This window comes from Struthio camelus, chromosome 2, assembly GCF_040807025.1.
Source record: "Struthio camelus isolate bStrCam1 chromosome 2, bStrCam1.hap1, whole genome shotgun sequence".
Lineage (NCBI taxonomy): Eukaryota > Metazoa > Chordata > Aves > Struthioniformes > Struthionidae > Struthio > Struthio camelus.
This window is the reverse complement of record NC_090943.1, coordinates 17,022,708-17,042,844: the sequence shown is the minus strand read 5'-3', so window position 1 is coordinate 17,042,844 and position 20,137 is coordinate 17,022,708. Positions and strand designations below refer to the sequence as shown.

Below are 20,137 nucleotides of genomic sequence, written 5' to 3'. Positions count from 1 at the left end.
GATTTGCCACAAATGTATTTCTCCAGCAAAAGAGAGACCAGAAAACATAAGCAGATTTAAAAAAAACCCCTACCTTGGTACGGCATCCACAGAAGATGAAGCTGGAACCTTGGGCACCTGACAATTTGTTGCTGCAGCCAGCTTTAAGGCAGATGACGGAACAGCACTTAAAGTCCTAGGTATATGCCGTGCATTGAGTGTGGTAATAGAGTTTACAGTGGCAACAGATGAGGGTACAGTTAATCGAATGTTGTTCCCAATCAGAACCTGAGTTGTTGCAGAATTGGCAGCAGTTACTTGGTGACTCAGTGCACTGTGGGAACTTGAAGTCTGTGTTATATTTGAAGGCTGTAACAAGGCTGAACCTGCTGTTGATGATGAACTTGTATGTACAAGTGCTGTCGGTGTAGTACTACTGAGGTGTAAGCCCTTGTATACTCCTGCAAAAACATGAAACAAAAGACACGCAATAAGCTCATTTTTCAGAAGACATGCAACTTCAGACATTCGTATCTCCACTAAAACCAAAGAGAAACAAAAAACAAAAACCCCCACCAAGATGCAATCAAATTCCGTATGAACGGCTGCATACCTGAGGCTTGAAGAATGCCATTCACCCCAATGCCAAGCACTACATCATCCTTCATTTTGAATCCCATCAATTGTTCTGATGTAACCAAAGCTGAAGCAGCAAACTGAGCACTAACAGAATCCAGTGTCTTGGAAACAAAACCCTAAAAAGAACAATGGTGGCAAACAGATGTGATTGAAGCTCCCAAAAGTCATTACTCTCCCCATTTTAAAGCTACACAAAAACTAGCAAAGCACAAACCAATCCAGGTAAATCAGAACTGGCCCAGTCATTCTTTCAGATTAAATTTTCTGTGTTTGGTACAACTAGGTAAATTCTGAATTGTTATTTTTCCATGCACTTTTAGCTCCATTATAATAATAACGGAGGAAAAAATATCACCACAAGCATTTAAAAAACAAAGAAACTTATTTCTAAAACCACTATGGAAGAACATCATTTCACATGTCAACTTGTTTTCACAAAACTCCAAACCCAGTTCAGCAACTCAGAGGTTCAGATGGCTAGCAACTTTTGAACAGCGTTAAACGTGTCCATCAGCAATGTAAGCACCATACATTTTTTATGAATACTAGACACTTCCATAGCTGTACAGAGGACAATATTAGCTTAGTTAACTAGAAAAGAGCAAGTAAAATAAAAAGAATTCTGCTCTAAAAATCCCCAGTCTCAACAGGATAATGACATAGCTGGAGATCTTTGCCACTCATGTTCCTAAGTCTCTGAATATTTCATTTAATTGACTGACCCATTTTTTTTTTTTTTTTTTGGTTAAGAGGGAGCAGAGGCAATGCCTGCCACACTCACCTGCAGTGTCCCTTCTAAACACTTTACAGAATGGCTATGATGGAGATTCAGGCGAAAGCCACTTTCCTGTTGGTTAGTTTCAAGGTTCTATGGCAACAGTTGACAATTAGAGATGAACCCTGGTGGGAAACAATGAGGGATAAATCATAGCACAGACAAATCCCTCACCTGTGATGTGTTGGCAGAGGAATTACTATTTGCTTGCTGTTGATGAATTTGTGCAAGCTGCTGTTTCTGCATTAGTGCCAGTTGCTGTTGATGCTGCTGGTATTGTTCGGCTGTAAATGCTGAACAAAATATAAAACGAGAAAATACTATATCAAAATATGTAGGTGCTGTGTATATAAACACATTATTTTATAATGCTAAATGAAAAAAATACTCAATACACCACAGCAAATTCCTATGAGCCTTAATGCACCTTATGCATTATGGCAAAAAGGCTATTATCCCTTCTAGAGATTTTGTTTAAACTAAGCCTTCCCTTCATAAACTGGTTTAATGTAAAGAATTTAATAGCTCTGCTGTATTTAGCTCAAGATACCAAAAAGGGAAGGGGAGGAGGGAACCAAAACAGAAGAAAAACCACCCCAGAAAACTCCACAATAACTCATTAAAAAGAAACTTCAGGTAGAAACAGCAACATCATATTTCGCTTTTTGTAAAACTGAAGTATTTGTACTACTAATAAGTAGATTTATATGCAAAAATTTGGCACGGTATTTGAAGCTGCATGTTTTCAGCCCTTGCAGATGACATTTTGAAGGTAGTGAATATTTACAATGAAAGCTTACGCCCAAATTTAGTTGAAAGCACAAAATCAAGCATGCTTACAACTGTGCAGGTCATCACAGCACAGTCTCTAAAAAAGATCAAAAAAAAAAAAAAGGCAACCATACAAGCAACTCCATCAATACAGAATCAGACAGAACTACATCTTTCTCTGAAGTCCTTAAAATGAGATCCAACAGTTAATGCATGGTAAGTCAATTACAAGTTTCTCCAGTTAGCCGACAGGCATCAACATTGATAAAACAGTGCTATCTGTACAGATTCACAGGGGGATGTCCAACAGGAAAAAAGTCACCAGTTCACTGATTAGCCCAGTAAGATATTAAGTTCTTTCTTTTAACCTACATTTCCAAAATGAAAGTCTCAGTCGTCAGGTTAAAACTCAAAGACTCCGAGAAGTAATCATACCGAATATGCAAAACCTGAACAACAGTTTGATACAAATGGCTAACCAAAATGAAAACCACCATTTAGGAAGAGAGCAAATGCTGTTGAACATTCATTTTCCCAGTGTACTTAGAATTTCAAACGGTGTTTTAGGAAAAATCCTATTACATACTGGAAACCACTAGCACTTTGATACCTGAGCACTTAAAAGTCATAGACTTTTATTCAGCTGTTACATTCAAATTAAATAGGTTTTAAATAAAATTGGACAGTAACTAGGCATACAGCACTTGTTTATACTGCTGTAAGTAATAAATCATCGTCCTAATGCTCTTATAGGTAAATCTCATTTCAGCTTGCTGCATTTCTTCAATGTTTTGAAGTCAAGCCTAAGGGAGTAGCCGAGAAGTAACACCATTGATAAATTCTAGTTTGTTTTTTTAATAAGCATTTATAAAACAAATATTCAGGAGGCTGGCGGTCCACTTTCATTTTAATTCTACATTATACAAGCAAAAAGTTCCTCAGCAGACTTTTAAAGCCATCACCAAGCAGAATTTACAGTATGAAAGCTTTTAACTCACACAGACTAGCACGTGGAGAGCTGAGGAAAACCGTACAGCAGTGGTGAGGGTAGAACAAATGCAACTATAGTTCCGGCACTGCTATCTCATTTATACTGACCAGTTAACAGGAGCATAGAGCTATATTAATGTTTTCAAAAAAAAAATCTTTAAAATTCAGAAACTATATGGTTTAACCCATGCAGTGCTGAAGACATTAAAGGTTCCATGTATGAAATACAATTTAATAAGATATTCTATTCTACAGCGAGACTTTGTAAATACGTTGCTTACAAACAGGTTTACCATAAATGATGTAATGTAAAGTGGTAAAAGCATCTTACAGAGACTGACAAATAAGAAAACGGGGCAGAAAAAGATACATTATACCATCGCCTTTGAATTAAAACATTAGACATCCATGGTCATACTCAAACCAATGCACAAAAGCAAAATGGGTCAGTAAAATTTTTGAGCAGTTAGTTTCAATTTAAGCCTTAAGTATATTTTAGATTTTTGCTATAAAATAGGAATTTAATAAGCACTTAGGCAATGCAGCAAATCACAAAGTTAAAATCTTGTATCTTCGGTTTAACTCCAAAAGGCTGATTTATTTTGGAAACATGTTAAATGATTTATTTTGGAAACATGTTAAATGAAGTTTAAACAGACAAGCTGTATATGTTTAGGATGGCCATTATCAGGACTTTTTTTTTTTTTTTTTTTTACAGCATTTCTCCAAATTCTTTTAGAAGTGACATTTAGAAGAATTAGAGTTTTGAATTCTGCATCTGTCTCTCTCTTAACACGTAGTTTATGACCCTTACAACTACAAGAACTTCGCACTACTATGAAAACAGTTATACAGCTACCAAAGCAGACAAGTGACAAGGAAAGCCCCTATGAGCACCATCCTCCTCTGTAACTAAACTGCAGACTCCTTCCTTCTGCTCAAACAGCCAAAAATGCTTACAAAAAACAGCTCTAAAATGCAGCAGAAATACCTATTAACCTGTCATAAATGAAAACATGCAGTAGCACAATTTCTTTCAGGTTTTTCAATTTAAGACATCCACCAACATTTTTGCTACTTCTAGCATTAAAGCCAAAAGCCTACTAAGCATTTCAAAATGCCGTTTACAACTCTACCAGAGATTTGCTGCTAGATCCTGAATTAAGCTGTTACATCTAATTTAGAAACAAAACACTGCCCAAGAAGTACTGCTGCAGGCTACAGCCTCCTAAAATAATCGGACTGAGGTTCCTTTTCCATTCTACAGCACAGACAGATATGTTCATGCACCACAATAGGTGAGGCATTTTAATTAGGTAAGCTAACTCGTCCTTCTCCAAGATGCATGTGAAGAAGAACTAACTTCACTGAATGAATGTTTTACTGGAAACAATAGCGACACTACTGACAACTCTCCAGATCAAACCTGATTGCCATTTCTGATGAAGACATGCAAACTGGGACAGGGTACTTCACCCTCTTCTGTTAAAGGCCACCATTTATTTTGCTCACTACCATTCTCATCTAATTACCAGGTCCCTTCCTCCTGGAGTACACTGTCTCGCACATTGCATATATTCAAAAGAGCAGCCTATTGATAGCAAGGTGTTAAGTTGCTTCTGAACATTATTATTCCTTGTGCAACAAAAAGAATGTTTATAAATAGGTACCTGACATGAAAAAATAGCCACCTATTTAATCTAACCTTATTTCTTCATTTTCTGTGGCATGCAGCTGTGAAACGGAACTGAGCAAGGCTCTCCTCTGGAATGACCCATATGCTCAGCACAATGAAGTCCCTTCACTGTACATGGGTCTCCTTTACACTTATAGGCACAACCCTACATTTTTCAAAGAGCTGCTCTAAATTCAGCTGTCTTATAAAAAAAAAAAAAAAAAAAGAAAAAAAGAAAAAAAAGAGCCATTTAAGTAGAATTCATTGCAGACCAGAAAAGGTAACTGCTATTAATAGGTTACGTAGATTGCAGAGAATATTGGTTTTGCCTGCAAAACCAATACATTTGGTTGCACAGATACCAAGCATAGTCTCTTCTAGAAAAGAAAACAATAAAACAACAACAAAATGCTTCTAAGAACTTTCTGTTGGACATTTTATTACCTTTTCTCATTTTTATTCTATAAGAGAGATAAAGCACAGTTGAAAATCTCTCATCTGGGTCACAGAAATATGGTAATGTAAGAGTAGTAAAAATGACTGTCACTGTGTCACACACTGTTCTTCATCCGCCTGGAAAAAAACAGCAAGCAAGAAGCAAGCCCAGACCTTCTCTGTACGCTTAAATCAGCAACCACGCTTCTGGTAACTCAGAACAGTGTTATTATACAGCAATATATTGCTGCCATTACTGAAAGCCTTCCACGCTTTAAAGTTGAGTAGAGCAACGGACAACCGAAAAATTGTGATCTCTGAAATTAAGAGCCTCAAGTTAAAAACAAAACAAAGCAAAAAGCCATGTTCCCTCCCCCCCCCAACCCCAACCCTACAATAAACCAAGAACAAGTTTTCATTAGGCATGCCTTATCCTGGATAAAAACAGACTTCCATCGGATTATACTTGTTTCTCACACTGAATATAATAATAATTAAATAATAATTATTTAACTTGTAAGAAATTTTAATAATCAATAATTCTAATAGTATTATACAGAGGGACAAAACAAACATTTGATGGTTAAAGATGCATAAGATTTTAAAACACTTTATTGTTTCACTAGACCTAGAAATGAATGCAGTATTTATAGGTTCTGTTTAAACAGTATGCTAGGGCCACAGTGTCTAGATTTAGGTCATGCTTCAATCATACGGTAGTAATTAATACTACAAAAGGCACTAAACTGCGCAGCAGCACAACATCCACTTTTGTTCACCGCACAGAATCTATTGGGGAAAAAAATAAAACAAAAACAATCTCTAACTCTATTGATACAGCATGAATAAGAATATTATCTTTCCAGAAAGTCTCAACTGTCTTTCATGGGTAGAAGATTTGGGGGAAAGTATATTTTTAAAATGTTTTCCAAGACCCTTTTAGTTTTTTATGTAGCAAGAGTCAGGTTAGGAAACCTTGAAGAGACAACTGTTGTCAACAGTAAATCACATCTTAAGATGGTTCTCAAAAGAGAAGTAGCTTACAGAGAAGCTAGGCTACGTTAGTGTTTCTAATTGCTTGCAGCACATTGTTTTGAATTAAAACAATTACAATGCAATACGCTTCTAAACTGTTTCTGGTGGGACTCTGAATCACAGTCTAATAATTCAGTTTAGAAAACCTTCAGGATTTTAAGTCAGTACGTAGTGTTATCTCTACTCAACAGTTTGGAACAACGCATATACCTATTCTGCAACTGCACCAGTGATTGATATACTTCTGCAGCAAATCAGAAGTAGAAAAATATTATGGCTTACAGACTGCAAAAAAATGATGGGTAGGTAGGAAGAAAAAGCTTCAGGGATTTATAGCTATGAAGACAAGGAAAGAAGTGTTGCATAGTACTGAGACTGACTGACAGGATAAGTGACTGCTTACAAAGTGTTTTAGGTATCTTAACGACTGCCAAAACTAACCTTACGCAGTAATTCAAATTTTTAAGAACACACTGCACAACTGATTCATGATGCGTATGTTTTCTTCAATAATTTAAATAATTATAAAAAAGATTGATTTTGTAATTATCCTAAAGATCGCAAACATTTTTTCCCCTCAAATTGAGTCACCAAATAAGTGACCAGAACCGTTCAGTTGAAATATGTTTTCTATCAAATCTTGCAGGATGCTGCTACTCAACTGTTCTGTGGCTCCGTGATACTCGAAGAGCGGTGTATTCCGGAGCACAGATCCACAGTGATGACATGAGATTTCTCAAAGATTCATAGCTCTCAGCAGTTTGGTACTGCACTACAAGACTATTCTTACATTGCTAACTAGTTTTATCATAGCATTTCACACATACTACCCTTAAGATACTTCAGCCCATGTTTTGTTCTCTGAAAATTCAAGCCCTTCCCAGAAGAGGCCAAACCAGTGAGAACGACGGCCAGCTGCAGAAGCTGCGTGAACATGAAACTTCCAAGAACTGATCCTTGTACACTAGGCAGCCACGGTCTCCCCTTCTGATTACCTACAAGTGCCAAGTTTTACTGTGAGATAACTCGCTAGTTGTTGCTCTGGTTCCCTGAAGTGGGAAAGTACACACTTGCAAAAAAATTCACTGCAAGAACTAGTTTTCCAAGAACTAGGAAGCATATGCTGGAAAGCAGGTAGTGTAGGTATAAACTTGTGGTCCCTGTACTAGTCTTCCTCTTGACTTCCTGAATGGGAGATGCTCACCAGATTTGCCAAGGAAACTAAGCAAGCTTTACAGAGTAAACACTATAACCTACACAGGTAAGCATTTTTTTTTTTTAAATAAAATTTAAAAATCTTAATGCAGTGCAGTCTAAAGACTTTTAAATAGCCTGATTAAACATTTTTCCAAGTCCGCCACTTTCGTTAAATATCTAATTCTTTAAATATTTTAGAATAGATTTTAATGGAAGAAAAACAACTTCTTCATAACATCAAGTTAGTTAAGTATGTGGTCTCATGAGGAGAAATGCTATTTCAACAAGAAAACTGAAGCATTAGCAAGTAACAGATTATCCTGGGTTCAGAGAGCCTCTCCTAAAAATCCATTTAGTGTTAACAGTTTCCCTGATCCATCTAGCGGGCGTAACGGCCATTAAAAAAAGTCTTGACCAGGTAACAGAAGAAAGATCATGTAACTAGCGATTCCGATCGAGAAAGCCCGTAAGCACAGCACTGCTAAACTGGGTCGGAGGATGATGCATCAAGTTACTGTTTTCTTAAGAGAAAAACACAAGCACACCCCTCACCTGCACAAGACTGAACAATCGGTGGTTACTAATGCCGAAGCGCATGCAAAGCAAACGCACCATTTACAATACTAAACCCAGAACATATCATTTCTCATAGAAATCAAAAGGTGATCTGGCTTACATTAACTGCCTGGTTAAAAAGTTTCTACTGTAAAGCAAGTTCTCACCAGTGAGTTCAGAAGACTGGAAAGAGTTAGAGCCATCAGTGTGATTTAGTATTTCATGCACCAGGCCCAAAGATGTTTCGCTTTCTGAAAAGAAGCTCAAGATGGATTTTACTTGAACATATCCTTATTACACACTATGTTCCTACGAAAACATGAATCGTTAGGCCCTTGTTCATTACTACAAAAGCCTTCTCTTTCAGCCCAAAAGATCTTAGCATGAAACGCCTGATGTGAGAACTCTAGAGCCAGAAATCATAAGATCGGTGTAGGTACTCCCTATTTGTTAGTGGAAGAAAAATGGTCAGAAAGTAATTATTAATGAGCATTTTTACTGGCAATCGAATGAACGAGCTAGAAATGCTAACTACACCTTAAAAGTCTGTCCACGTTCTTAACAGGAGTTTCCAGAGAAACAGCAGAGGCCACTTGGGATACACACTGCCTAATCAGCAATTATATATGTGACCATCCTTGCACAGACTGCAAGCAAAGCTTAACAGCTTCCACAGGCCCAAATATCCAAAGGCAGTTTAGAGCAAGGCCTTACTCCAATTGGTTTGAAGTTGAACAAAAAAAATCTAGTGTAAACACAAATTCTTTGCATAGAGAATTGAATCAGGAAAGTCTCCAGAGGCACTCAGATGTTTTACTAAGGGCTGATTCTTCCCCCAACCCTATTTACATTATTTCACAGAAAAAAAGTTTTCCCTTTTGAAGATCTCCCCCTTCAACCAAGTCCAGGGTGGGTTGTTACCAACTCCTCCATTATTCCTGAGTTCCCTCTAGTTTTGTAGGGGGAAGGGGCCAAGACTGAAGTTTCTGTGATAATGAAAAATGCCCATTACAAATATCAGTATTTTTCATGACCCGGTTTATCCAACAATGTGAAACAGACATTTAGAAAAATAAGAACAGTAAACCACACTCCGGCATTTGACTATTACGGACACAAGGGTTAAATAAAAAGATTGAAACACAACCAGGGATGGCTTGAAAGGAAAAAAGGTAGGACACATCTTTCTACTCTGCTGTGAGAAACTGTCAGCTGGATTGGGGAACTTCCTCATGCTTCTTTCTATGAAAGGGAAACCTGAAGAATGACCTACTCGTCAAGGAGGTTGGAGGGTGTGAGGTGCCCTCAATAATGGAGGGTGTAATCACCAAAAATAGCAGACCTATCAACCCCGATTACAAAACAGAAGATTTAGATGCTAACATCACACCAAAAAATATTAGAGAGCTACCAACTAACGTTGCAAAAGAGGAGATACAGACGATAACATCACATTTGGGAGATGGAAGCACCGTCCACAGCGAATCCTGCTTGACCCTTTAGCACAAATGTGCAAAGTACTGCTTTTCAGAAGCAAATTAAGAGAGCTGTGAAAAAGCATCTCAGTTTGCCAGAAAAAAACGTGAATATCATGGAACGCCCACAGAAAAAGTTACTGAAGCACAACTTGCAGAATATCGTCTATATCTCCAGTTTGCAGGAAACAAAATTCAAGGTAAGCTATTCCAAATTCTTTAACAATATTGTGGATGGCTGTCGGTTCTCATAAACAGTAAGTAGTATCTATAGTAGTATCTATAACATCAAACATAATTACTCCCTCAGAATTTTTCAACTACAACTAAGGCTTCCACTAAAATACTTCAGCTTCTTCTCAAAGAATTATGAATTTATCAAGCAGACTCTAGTCAGCAACTACTCTCTTTAGTCTTGATGATTCACGGACTTGCTTTTCAAAGTGATCCAACTTCTGTGGGAGGAAGAAAGCGGAAAAGAAGAACAGAACGTAACGCTGTTGCCTGGTCTTAACTACCAAGACTAGGAACCAATACCCAAACCCTTCACTAGTGACCGTACCTCTGGTTTGCCTCCTAAATACAAGGCTGCAACAGAATTACACGTGTTATACAGTTTCAAGAGTCTCACAATCTCGATTGCTAGATACCACCGTCCCAAAATATGAGTACAAGACGTTTAATAGCAAATTTCCAACAGAAAGCAGAGTCTTGTCAGGATTTGATGAAGATTTCAGCTTGCCGGAGAACAGGCGGAGATAGGCCAATCAATTAATACAACAAGGAAGATTAAATTGCTGGGACGCAAATACTTCAATTGAACATTCAGGCCCATAGTACGCTTCAGACTGTTAAGATAGATAAGCTGCATCTCTGAAGGCGAGTATCAAGGTTCTGAGACGTGATGAGGCTGTCAGCAACACAGGGTTACTTTTCAAAAGTAACCCTATCTTTGTCCAGACTAAATAGCTTCGCTACTGAACAACACTTATTCTTCCACGAGAATCACACTTCTATACTTTTGCCTATTTTTTAGGACTGTACTGTACGCCATACACTTGAAGACCTTTCAACCATATTTGTTTCCTATGCCTTTTTTGCAAAAGGGCAAAAGATGCCTTCTCACAATTTTCCAGTGAGCTGAACAGGAACCATCCTCTTCAAAACTGAAGCTCTTTTTCTCAGATACCATCCTTCAAAACATGACAACTCCAGTATGAGCCTCGTTTCCAGAAAACTTGTAAGAAATTTTTCCAGAAATCCCTTTTCAACTGACAAAGAAGATCTCAAAACAACAAATTCATCTTCCGTGTGTCTTTTAGGCTGAGTACTTTGAAAGCTAGTGCCAGAATACTTTGCATTTCTTCACAGTCAAAGGCACTTTCAAAATGATCACTGTATACTCGCCTCTTTGGGGAAACGTCTCTCCCCTCTTCTTGATCAGTGCTTCCTATAGCCAGATATAACAATGCTATGTCACAGCACAGCTTTCAAAACAAGTCCTCTGATTAGCGGGAAAACTTCAGATACCACCTCAACTTCTTACCTATGCTGGCTACATCCAACAGACTTGAAAAGCAAAGTTTTACACAGTAATTTTTTCAGGTCAGCAGCATTTCATCTGGAACATCCCAGGTGGAAAGACTTAAGACTTCCGTAAACTACTCTGATACGGAGCCAGACAAAACGCATCCCACGATGATGGGCAACAGGCACAGCAGCATGACCACCTCTGCTAGGCAGTTCAGCATCAAGATGAGCACGTCTTAGAGCTAAGCAGTGTGGGCACTGACCCCAACTCACAGTAGCAGTGAAGCGATAAAGGGTTTTTTTAAATAGAGGTGCATTAGTCACTGCTTTCTGGCAACAAGTCCTACTGCCACTTTAAGCTAAAAGGCAAAGAAAACAGAACCATAAAAAAACTCCAAACTTTTAAAAATAGCTAAGAACAAGGAGGATGGACACACAACAGGACTGCGATCTGCAGTAGTAAGCATTAGAAAAATTTCAGTACAGATGTTAGGTACCCTACGTTCTTTACAACATATGGTACAGAAAGTGAGAAGACGTAATGAAGAGCCAGAGCCCTGACAGGCACTTTTGAAGTCAAAGGCATACATAAGACATACGACCACTTATTTGTAATTTGTGTAGACAATGTATCTTAAAGAAGTCTTCAGGACATTAAAAGGAGAACATAAGGAAACAGAACAGCACTAACATGAATTGGATCATATACTCTTTTCAACCACCTAACCCTGAAGAGATGACCATCATTATACCACATAGATACAAACTCTCACACACACAAAACTACAGGAATCCTTATTAAGATTATTGATGAGGACAATCTACCTGGTTATGTTAATAACAAACCACTATCTAAAGGTTGTGGCAATTAAAGTATATATATGAATTCAGAAGTAATTATGCTTTTTATGGAGTATACTATTCCTGTATCAAACACTAATAAAAATATGAATCTAACCTCCACAACAATTTAACTTTGCAAGCACTGCATATTTACTTAAATATTTTACACAGATGAGGTAAACCACCCGTGTAAAATTCCAAGCATGAATGAATGAGCAAATACACTAAGCACATATATACATATCTATCTATCTACCGATAGTACAAAAACACTTTCCAAGTTTCAAAATACACCCAACACAACTAAAATCTTGTACAGAACTCTTCACTATAAATAAGAACTCAGTTAATTTATTTAGTCCCAATTAGCAATTATCTTTATGGTTTAAGGAAAAAACGATTTTCTTCTTTATGCATGTGCGTGTGTGTATATATATATATATATATATATACACACACACACACACACACAGACGCACACACGGATATATGCCTGGAACTCAATTTAAGTTTATGGAATTTTCAGATACAGTGTATTACCTAAAAGTACTTTATATTACATTTATAATCTATTTATCACACAGTGTAATTCTGTTTTTACATTGGAAACTTGGCAAGCACAGTTTTAGCACAGTTCAGTTTCTGACCATTAGCCACATGATATTGCCATTCAGTACGGGACTTGGTTTACCAGCTTGAAACGTTACTTGGAGAGGGGGAGAAGTCACACTTAGATCAGAAACCATAAGCTTTAGCGCTAACATATTTCCCAGCAAGAAAAAGTTTAAAAGAGAAAAGGGGTGGGGGATGGTGGCACACAGACCTACCCTAGGGCACTAGGGAGAGGAAGCATGAAATACATGAGCAGAACAAAGTTGTCCATTAAGTCTAAAAACGTGAGGAAGAATTTTATTTTATTTTATTTATTTTTTTTAAGAAAAAAATGGGGCAGGGGGGAAGGGAAGACAAGGTAGTGCACAAAATATGTCTGGAAAACAGGAGGCTGAAAGATACCAACGGATAGCAGGGAAGGGCTCATTGTTTTAGCAAACCAAAACACCCCACATTTGGGGAGTTATTAGGTATATGCTTCTCTGCTCACCCTACCCCCAAGCTCTCCAGCTTTTTACATTTTTTCCCCCAAAGCTATAATTCAATATGGTAGGGGAAGCATGATTCTGCAGAGACCTTAGCAAACGGTAGAGAATTTTAAGATTTAATTTCTTCATAAAAGTTACTTCAGTTTATTTTCTATATTAAGATGCCATCCAATGCATTGACTGATCAAAACTCAAGAGTTTTGTCAGTTATATTCTAACCATTTAGGTATCAGTCTTCCCTTACAGAGAACACAATATGAAGAGAGGTGCTGCCCAATAGTATTACAATGCAAAAGCGATTCCAAGTCAAGTTCTCTCAGAGTCAGGTCCTCAATTCTGTAATTTAGGTTCTAACAGCATGTAATCTGCCATTAGCCGACAACGTAGAGCTGAGCAGTCTGGGAGTTTTGCCAAGCACAAGCAAATGCACATAGCACTGGCAGAAGCCTGCATGAGGTATTTTTTGGATGGCAAAGTGACACTTAAATTTCTAAAGCTCAAGGACGAGAGTTCACAAGCGTGTCGAGATTTATGGAAACATTTTAGTTAAAACATTCCCCACCAGCACGTACTACAAAAAATATTAGAAGAAAATCTGGAGCTTAATGTTTTTAATCAACATTTCAACCAATGCACTTTTAATTTTAAAGATTTAGATCTTCAGGGTTAACTTAAACCCTGTACAAAACTGGTTTCTAAGTCATTATATTTCTCCAATCAGAATAAAATACAAAGGTAGCATTTGCAGAAGTTTGAGATGCAGTATACTACTGCCAACACTAAGCAAGAAGCACTCAGTGAAGCAAAATAAAGAGAGAAAAGAGAAGATGGACTGCTATATGAGTAGACCATAAAGTATGGATGACCTAACAATATTGCAGTTTTTCTGAGGCAAGTTTAAAATGTCTAAAAGTAAATTTGTCAAAATAAACATACCAAAATGTGCTGAACCACTGCTACTTTTACTTTGTATAGAGGTACTGCATGTCTGGGTCCCAGGTTGTGCTGTGCCTGTTCGATTTATACCCCTGTATAATTTCCTACAGGAGAGTTCATCATTGTCACTGTCATGTAGGGATGGTGTCCGAGGCCTAAAATGGCGCCATCTACATGATTTGATATTGACTAGTATCTGACTGAGGTCTTTCGAGAAAGATTTGTCCGAGGTATTTGTTTCTGAGGTATTGGCAAATTGACTGATTGAAGAGTGTTGTGATGAGGAAAGCATTTCCAAATCCAGCTGATGAAATGTACTATCATAGTCCGAATGCGCTCTGTCTAGTAGCACCCTAAAAACAAAGAAAATGAAGAATTAGGCAGTGGCAAGAAAAAACCCAAGATCATCACTAGTTTCTCACTTGGGCTAGGAGAAGACACAGGGAAAAAAAGTGGTAGAGATTACACAAAACTGTCCTAGAATAAAGCAATAAAATAAAGAAGAAAAAAAGCAATCTAAATGCCCCCCTAAAGCAACTTCAGTCCAAATGCCTTACTCCCATAAACACTAAATACACCTACAATCACCACGCGCAGCTCCAAAAGCTGTCATACGTTGTCTTCCAACCCCTCCTTACTCCCATTCTGATTTTGCTAATATTCCAGTCTGACTGGCTAACACGCTAATAGGTTTTAAGTGTTCATCTGAAAGCCAAATCACATTCTAACTTTTAGTTGAAGAGCTTTAACTAAAGAAGAAATTGATTGGGACATTCACACTAAATTAAGAGACGTGTCAAACAATACCTAAGAAGTAGCACTAATACATCAAATAATTTAGAACTACTTTTTTGACTAAGAAATTTAGAACCAAGCATCTGAAGTAACACTCAACACGTAATTTTTTCATTTTTGGGAGAAATATCCAAAACTTATCAGTTGTTGTCACTTGCAAGGTTTTCCTCTCACCTAATCTTCTCCTCTAACATCGGAAAAAAATCACAGTAGGCCTCCAGACAGGGTCATTTTAAAAACTTATTGATTGAAGATGACTCTGCAAATCATTCTAATAGGAAACATCAATTACAAATGAAAACACAGATGTGTTTTCACCTCAAAACTTGGGAGTGCCAAGAAAAAAGTCTAGAAACATGAAAGTAAACAGTATCATACAGTATCAAACAGTGTCAACTTCTGTGATGTCTCTATTTTTGAGTTTTAAAGTTTACTTCTTTGAGAGGCGTCTTATTCGCAGCATTTTTACAACAGTTACGGAGAGCTTACCTTCCACCACGGCCGACCCGTCTTCGTGCAAACCCAATACACCTCTGGGGTACAGTGAGGGTGGTTAAGCAGTATCTATAGCGCACATCTCCTAATCTTCCCTCTTTAGGGCTACTCCACGGCCAGCTGCCAGGTTGGTCTAAATGGGGCTTAAAATATTTTTAAACAATTAAACATAAGAGTTTCTACAACAATGCCCTGTCTTAGGAGATACAAGGAAATTTTACTTACAGCATAGTACTGACAGCCTGCTTTCCTACGGAAGGCAAAAGGACCATCAGGATCATTTTCTTCCTCAGCCTCAGAGGAACCAGACAAAACCTTCAAAATTGAAAGGCGGGGGGAGAGCTGGTAAATCCATCAGTATCACTCCCATTCTTACCCCAAGAGCAGCATAAAACTCTGGACGTCCTACCTGGGAGAGAGGTTCTTCATCTGAGCTAGGAAAATCATACTGATTCAAATCTTTAGCATTAAAGACCGGCAGTGCAGCAGGACTCGCCTGTTGAGGAGTAGCAGCAGCAGACGAAGGTAAGACTTTTGGCTTCTTCTCATACTTTCTTTTAGGTCGAATAACATCAGGTTTATCTTGCTGCAAAAAAAAAAAAAAAAAAATCTGAACATGCACATAAGCAAGTTGGATTACAACAGGAGTTCTCCAAAACTCTTGTGTAAGCAAGCTAAAAAGTGAGCTCATCTTTCTACCACCTTCAAAGTAATACACACAATCACCTCATCAACATGTACGTTTTATCTCCAGTAACTGAAGCGTTTGCCCAGATAAAGACGAATCCAGCCCTGCTTGCTCAGTGACTACGCTAGATAAAATATAACTCTGGAGAACTGGATCTAAACATACCCAATGTTCGCCATAATGCTTCATTTTTATTTTCTACCACTTGAAGTTAATAGGCATTTATTCGTTGTCAGGGAATTAGTAAGTACCAAACATGCTTTAAAAGGCAAACATAGAAGCCAGGCTTCTTGAAGACACCTAGCGCCTCAGAAAACGTTCTCAAAAGTTAGCCCTTTTCCCCATACTAAGGTTTCAAAGGAAGAGGTTTGTTTCAAGCTCTGCAGACACTGTATCTGAGACCAAAATACTGAAAATAGCATTGCTGAGACCTATTAATTACGCAAAGAAAAAAAAAAAAATCTGCAAGTTAACCCCTAGAGCCATCAATAGATTAGTATACTCCAGCAATTTCAATTATAATACCCTTCTATCAACAGAAGCATTAACTCATTCAAGCCACCTTGTGAGATCCAGATCAGCGGCTGGGCATTACTCAATTATAAGCAGCCTTTGTTTTAATTCGAATTACACTTCAGCATTTCTCCTGTGCTACCTGACCTATATAACGTGTTACCGCATAATTTAAATGGTTGGCACTGTAGCTGTGCTTTGTATGACACAAATTAAAGCCAACACAAAAAAAAAAAGAAATGCTGTCTCCATCAAATAGATGATTTGATACTTCACTTGAATACAAAAACAGTTTTAATTAACAGACAAAAGCACATAGCATGCTGGGGATATCAGTGGGCCTTCACAACACCACCGCCACCACAAAACAAAACAAAAATCCACCAAAATTAAAAGAGGTAACACATGGATTTAGAACAAAAGGAAAGGGTTTAACTGATGACTCCCATCTTTGTCCAATATCTAGGTAACAGATCATTTTTATTCAGGATTTCTGAACTTTATGGACCATAATAGATAAAAACATTAGTACCCTCCTGGTGTTTGTATTTATTACAGACTGCATGTGCATTTCTGTCTGTAGTTGATCTTTACCTTCTTTATTTCCTTTTTAAGGAATATCCAATAGTTTGTGTGTTATCATCACTCTTTTTCCCATATATTATAAAATACTTGCATAATATACTACTAAAATTATGGAATAAATTGCCAAAGTTGTTGTTGTTGTTTTTTTTAAAAACAACGCGCAGTTTTGTAGCAGTAGTTTAACAATTTTTAGTTTTGGAACACAGACAAGAACACTTCTGTGGAAAATACAGATTTAAATTATTTCAGAGTGCCGGCTATTGTACTAATATTATTCCTCCAAAAGTTTAGAGGCTATGACATTCTTAGGTTACATGGTCCAGACATTCTTAGGTTACATGGTCCGGACTTAAACTGAAAAGTATGTTTTATTTCATTCTGTATGCAAGTTAACCCCCAAAGAACAAGGCATTTTACTCCAGTTGCAGCCTTGCTAGTCTATTTCCGTTTTCAGAATCTACTCCCCTCACCAACAAATCAGAAGTGTTTTCCGTGCTGTCATATCCTGAAGCCTCTGTATCTTGCATACCTAAGAGCATGAACTATAACTTGGTTACTGATATTCAGAAATACCATTACTCACTTTGTTAACTTTAAATTCTTTCAGTTCCATAGTTTCTTGATGTTTAAAAGGACTGTTGTTAGTCACAGGAATGATGGGAATAGCATAGGTAGGTTTAATTGGCTGCCGCTGTGCCATGACCTCAGACATGATCTCTCCACTGTAGTCACCCAAATTATACCTGAAACCAGAGGATTTTTTTCTTACTTGTTGGAACGTTAACAACAAGTTTGGTAAAAATTATGCAAATATACAAACATAGACTAATACTTGTAACTTGCGATAAAAGGAAGACCAGGATGACAAGTACAGAAATTACTGCTCTAGAAAAAGAGACTAATAAAAATAGAACTTCATTGCAATAACTAATGCTTGTCAATAAATAAATGGACAACTACCTGTAAAAACACTTTCAAGAGGATAACAAGGCAAGGGAGGAGGGGGATGTACAATCTAGAAGGGAAGACATGGTAAGTCTCCCCTCCACCCCCAAGAAAGCACTATTTAAATAAATAAATACACGACCTAAAAAGTTTTAAATAGTGAAGCAAGAGTGCCTTATTCACAAAATCTTCCCTTTTTTGTATTATGGAATAGTTACAGGAGCAGCAAAACCGATGAAACGTATCGTATTTGGAGTCCTGTGTGAATTCTCTGAACTCTAATAGCGTTGAGCTCATGTTACAGTTTTCCACTATGAAGGGGCACATCAGCCTTCCCTCTGAACAGCAGCTTAGTTTTACGAAAAAGCTACTGGAATAGCTTTGGGATCTCTCCCACTCTAGTTCTACTGAAAACAGTCACTGATTGGAAAAAACTGCATCTGGTAGAAAGAGGGTACATTGACATGCAACTTGCTTCCCTAGGAAGCCAGAGACTAGATGGTATTTTAAAGCTCTAAAACAAACTTACTGACTCAAAACATTCACTTTCAAGCACAGATGCTTAAGCTAGAGAAGTCTAGTCAGATCCAAAATATGAACTGCTAAAAAACAATTTCACATGGCAAACATGATTCTCTGTTGAACAGGAAAGGGACAGTTGATGAACTACAGCATTTGGTCTTCAGTGCAGCTGTCAAACAGGATGTTTAAAGAAATAATCCTCTACTGAATAGAGATGACTGGCAGAGCAGCGTGCTATGCTCCAAGAAATGCTTTTTATTTGTTTTGCTCAGGAGGACATCATATCAAACGCTGGTAAAAAAAACAGTGGAGATAATGAAGAAAAGGAGGAATGGTAACACTCGGGAAACTGCCTTAAACAGTTGGGATTTCCTTACTCTATGTACTTAAATTAATTTAGAAACAAATTTTTGAAACGAAATTTATTTACGTTTGTATATGTATACATGTAGTAAAACTGAACATAGATTAGGGTGACTAGACACTTCCCTGCAACGAGTAACTTCCAAATGTTTCATTTTGCTCTTTACAGCCATACATGAAAATATGCTATACTTTAAGTACGAAGAGGCCTAAACGCTTATTTTAAAATCTGGTGGTGGTAACGAATACAAAGTAGTTTCCACACTTTCTACAATAGTATTTCAATAAGCATTACCTCTTTTCCATAATTTCCAGTGTTAAATGCAGCAATTCCCTCTTGCTTTTTTCCCTTCTCTTTATCATCTCCAGGATGGTTACTGCACGACTCAGATCTCGACGCAGCTTGAGCATCTTCTCGTAAGATGCTTCATCATTTTTCCGATTCTGTAGATACATAAAGTATACGTTTTGCCACATCATTTAAATTAAGGAAACTAAATCAAAATAAATTTTAAATACCTATAAAAACCCCATACGCTGAAGGTGTGATATCACAGAGAAACATGTTTGTGTTAGTCAGTCAGAGCTTATCGCTACAGTAAACGGATTTAGTAAAATAAAATAAAAAAAATCAAAACCTTCATTCAATAGCTGGCCTACAGTGGTTTCCCTTTATATTTTTGCTCTTACAAATTTAAAAAAAAAAACAACTTATGTTGCTTCATACTACATAGCAGGATTTTTTTTTTTATTTTTTTTTAAATATAAGCTACTATTCAAGAATGGGAAGAAAGAAAAGGAGAGGAGAGGAAGGTATTAATCTACTTACTTTTCGTGTCTGCATCTTTTCTGTTCGTCTTCTAAAAGCAACGTAAGGATCATTTGTGCTGGAACCATCTCGCTTCTCTTGTTTCACTGCTGGGATAAGAGAGGGACCTCGACAGTTTTTCCTCTTTTTAATCCAGTACTCGTACACTTCTCTGATCAATTCATCATCTTCCTTCAGCAACAGCTTGGCTTCTTGCAGGCTGACTGGCTAAATGTAAAATCCAGCACGTCACTTTCACATGGCAAATTATATAGTGCATGTTTTGAAGTTTTTATTTCAAGTAATGTTGTACCTGCTGACCGCTGCCCTTTTCTAGTCGGTCTATCATCTCCTCAAATTGCAAAGGAGAGATGTCCATTCTTTTCTTCAACTTATTCACAAAGACCTCATCTTCTGAATCTAAGTCATAATCAGGCTGCTCAGCATCCAAACTAAAAGCTGAATGACAGAGGAAAAGTTAAAGTTAC

The 20,137-nt window shown here is 37.5% G+C and overlaps 1 protein-coding gene across 4 annotated transcripts in view; it reads right to left on the bottom strand.

The window, feature by feature from the left end:
* The window catches only part of EPC1 (enhancer of polycomb homolog 1), a 72,901-nt gene that overhangs the window by 1,616 nt on the left and 51,148 nt on the right, over positions 1-20,137 (bottom strand). For 2 of the 4 annotated variants that reach the window (XM_068934402.1, XM_068934400.1), the window contains exons 4-15: positions 19,963-20,108; positions 19,671-19,877; positions 19,137-19,285; positions 17,595-17,754; positions 15,635-15,811; positions 15,451-15,540; positions 15,220-15,368; positions 13,936-14,288; positions 1,568-1,686; positions 1,400-1,486; positions 593-734; positions 74-440 (exon numbers count right to left, since the gene is read on the bottom strand). In XM_068934402.1, coding sequence (XP_068790503.1) covers positions 74-440; positions 593-734; positions 1,400-1,486; positions 1,568-1,686; positions 13,936-14,288; positions 15,220-15,368; positions 15,451-15,540; positions 15,635-15,811; positions 17,595-17,754; positions 19,137-19,285; positions 19,671-19,877; positions 19,963-20,108 — 2,146 coding nt within the window. The remainder of the gene's footprint in view (positions 1-73; positions 441-592; positions 735-1,399; positions 1,487-1,567; positions 1,687-13,935; positions 14,289-15,219; positions 15,369-15,450; positions 15,541-15,634; positions 15,812-17,594; positions 17,755-19,136; positions 19,286-19,670; positions 19,878-19,962; positions 20,109-20,137) is intronic. The other 2 variants (XM_068934403.1, XM_068934401.1) reach the window with 1 other exon arrangement.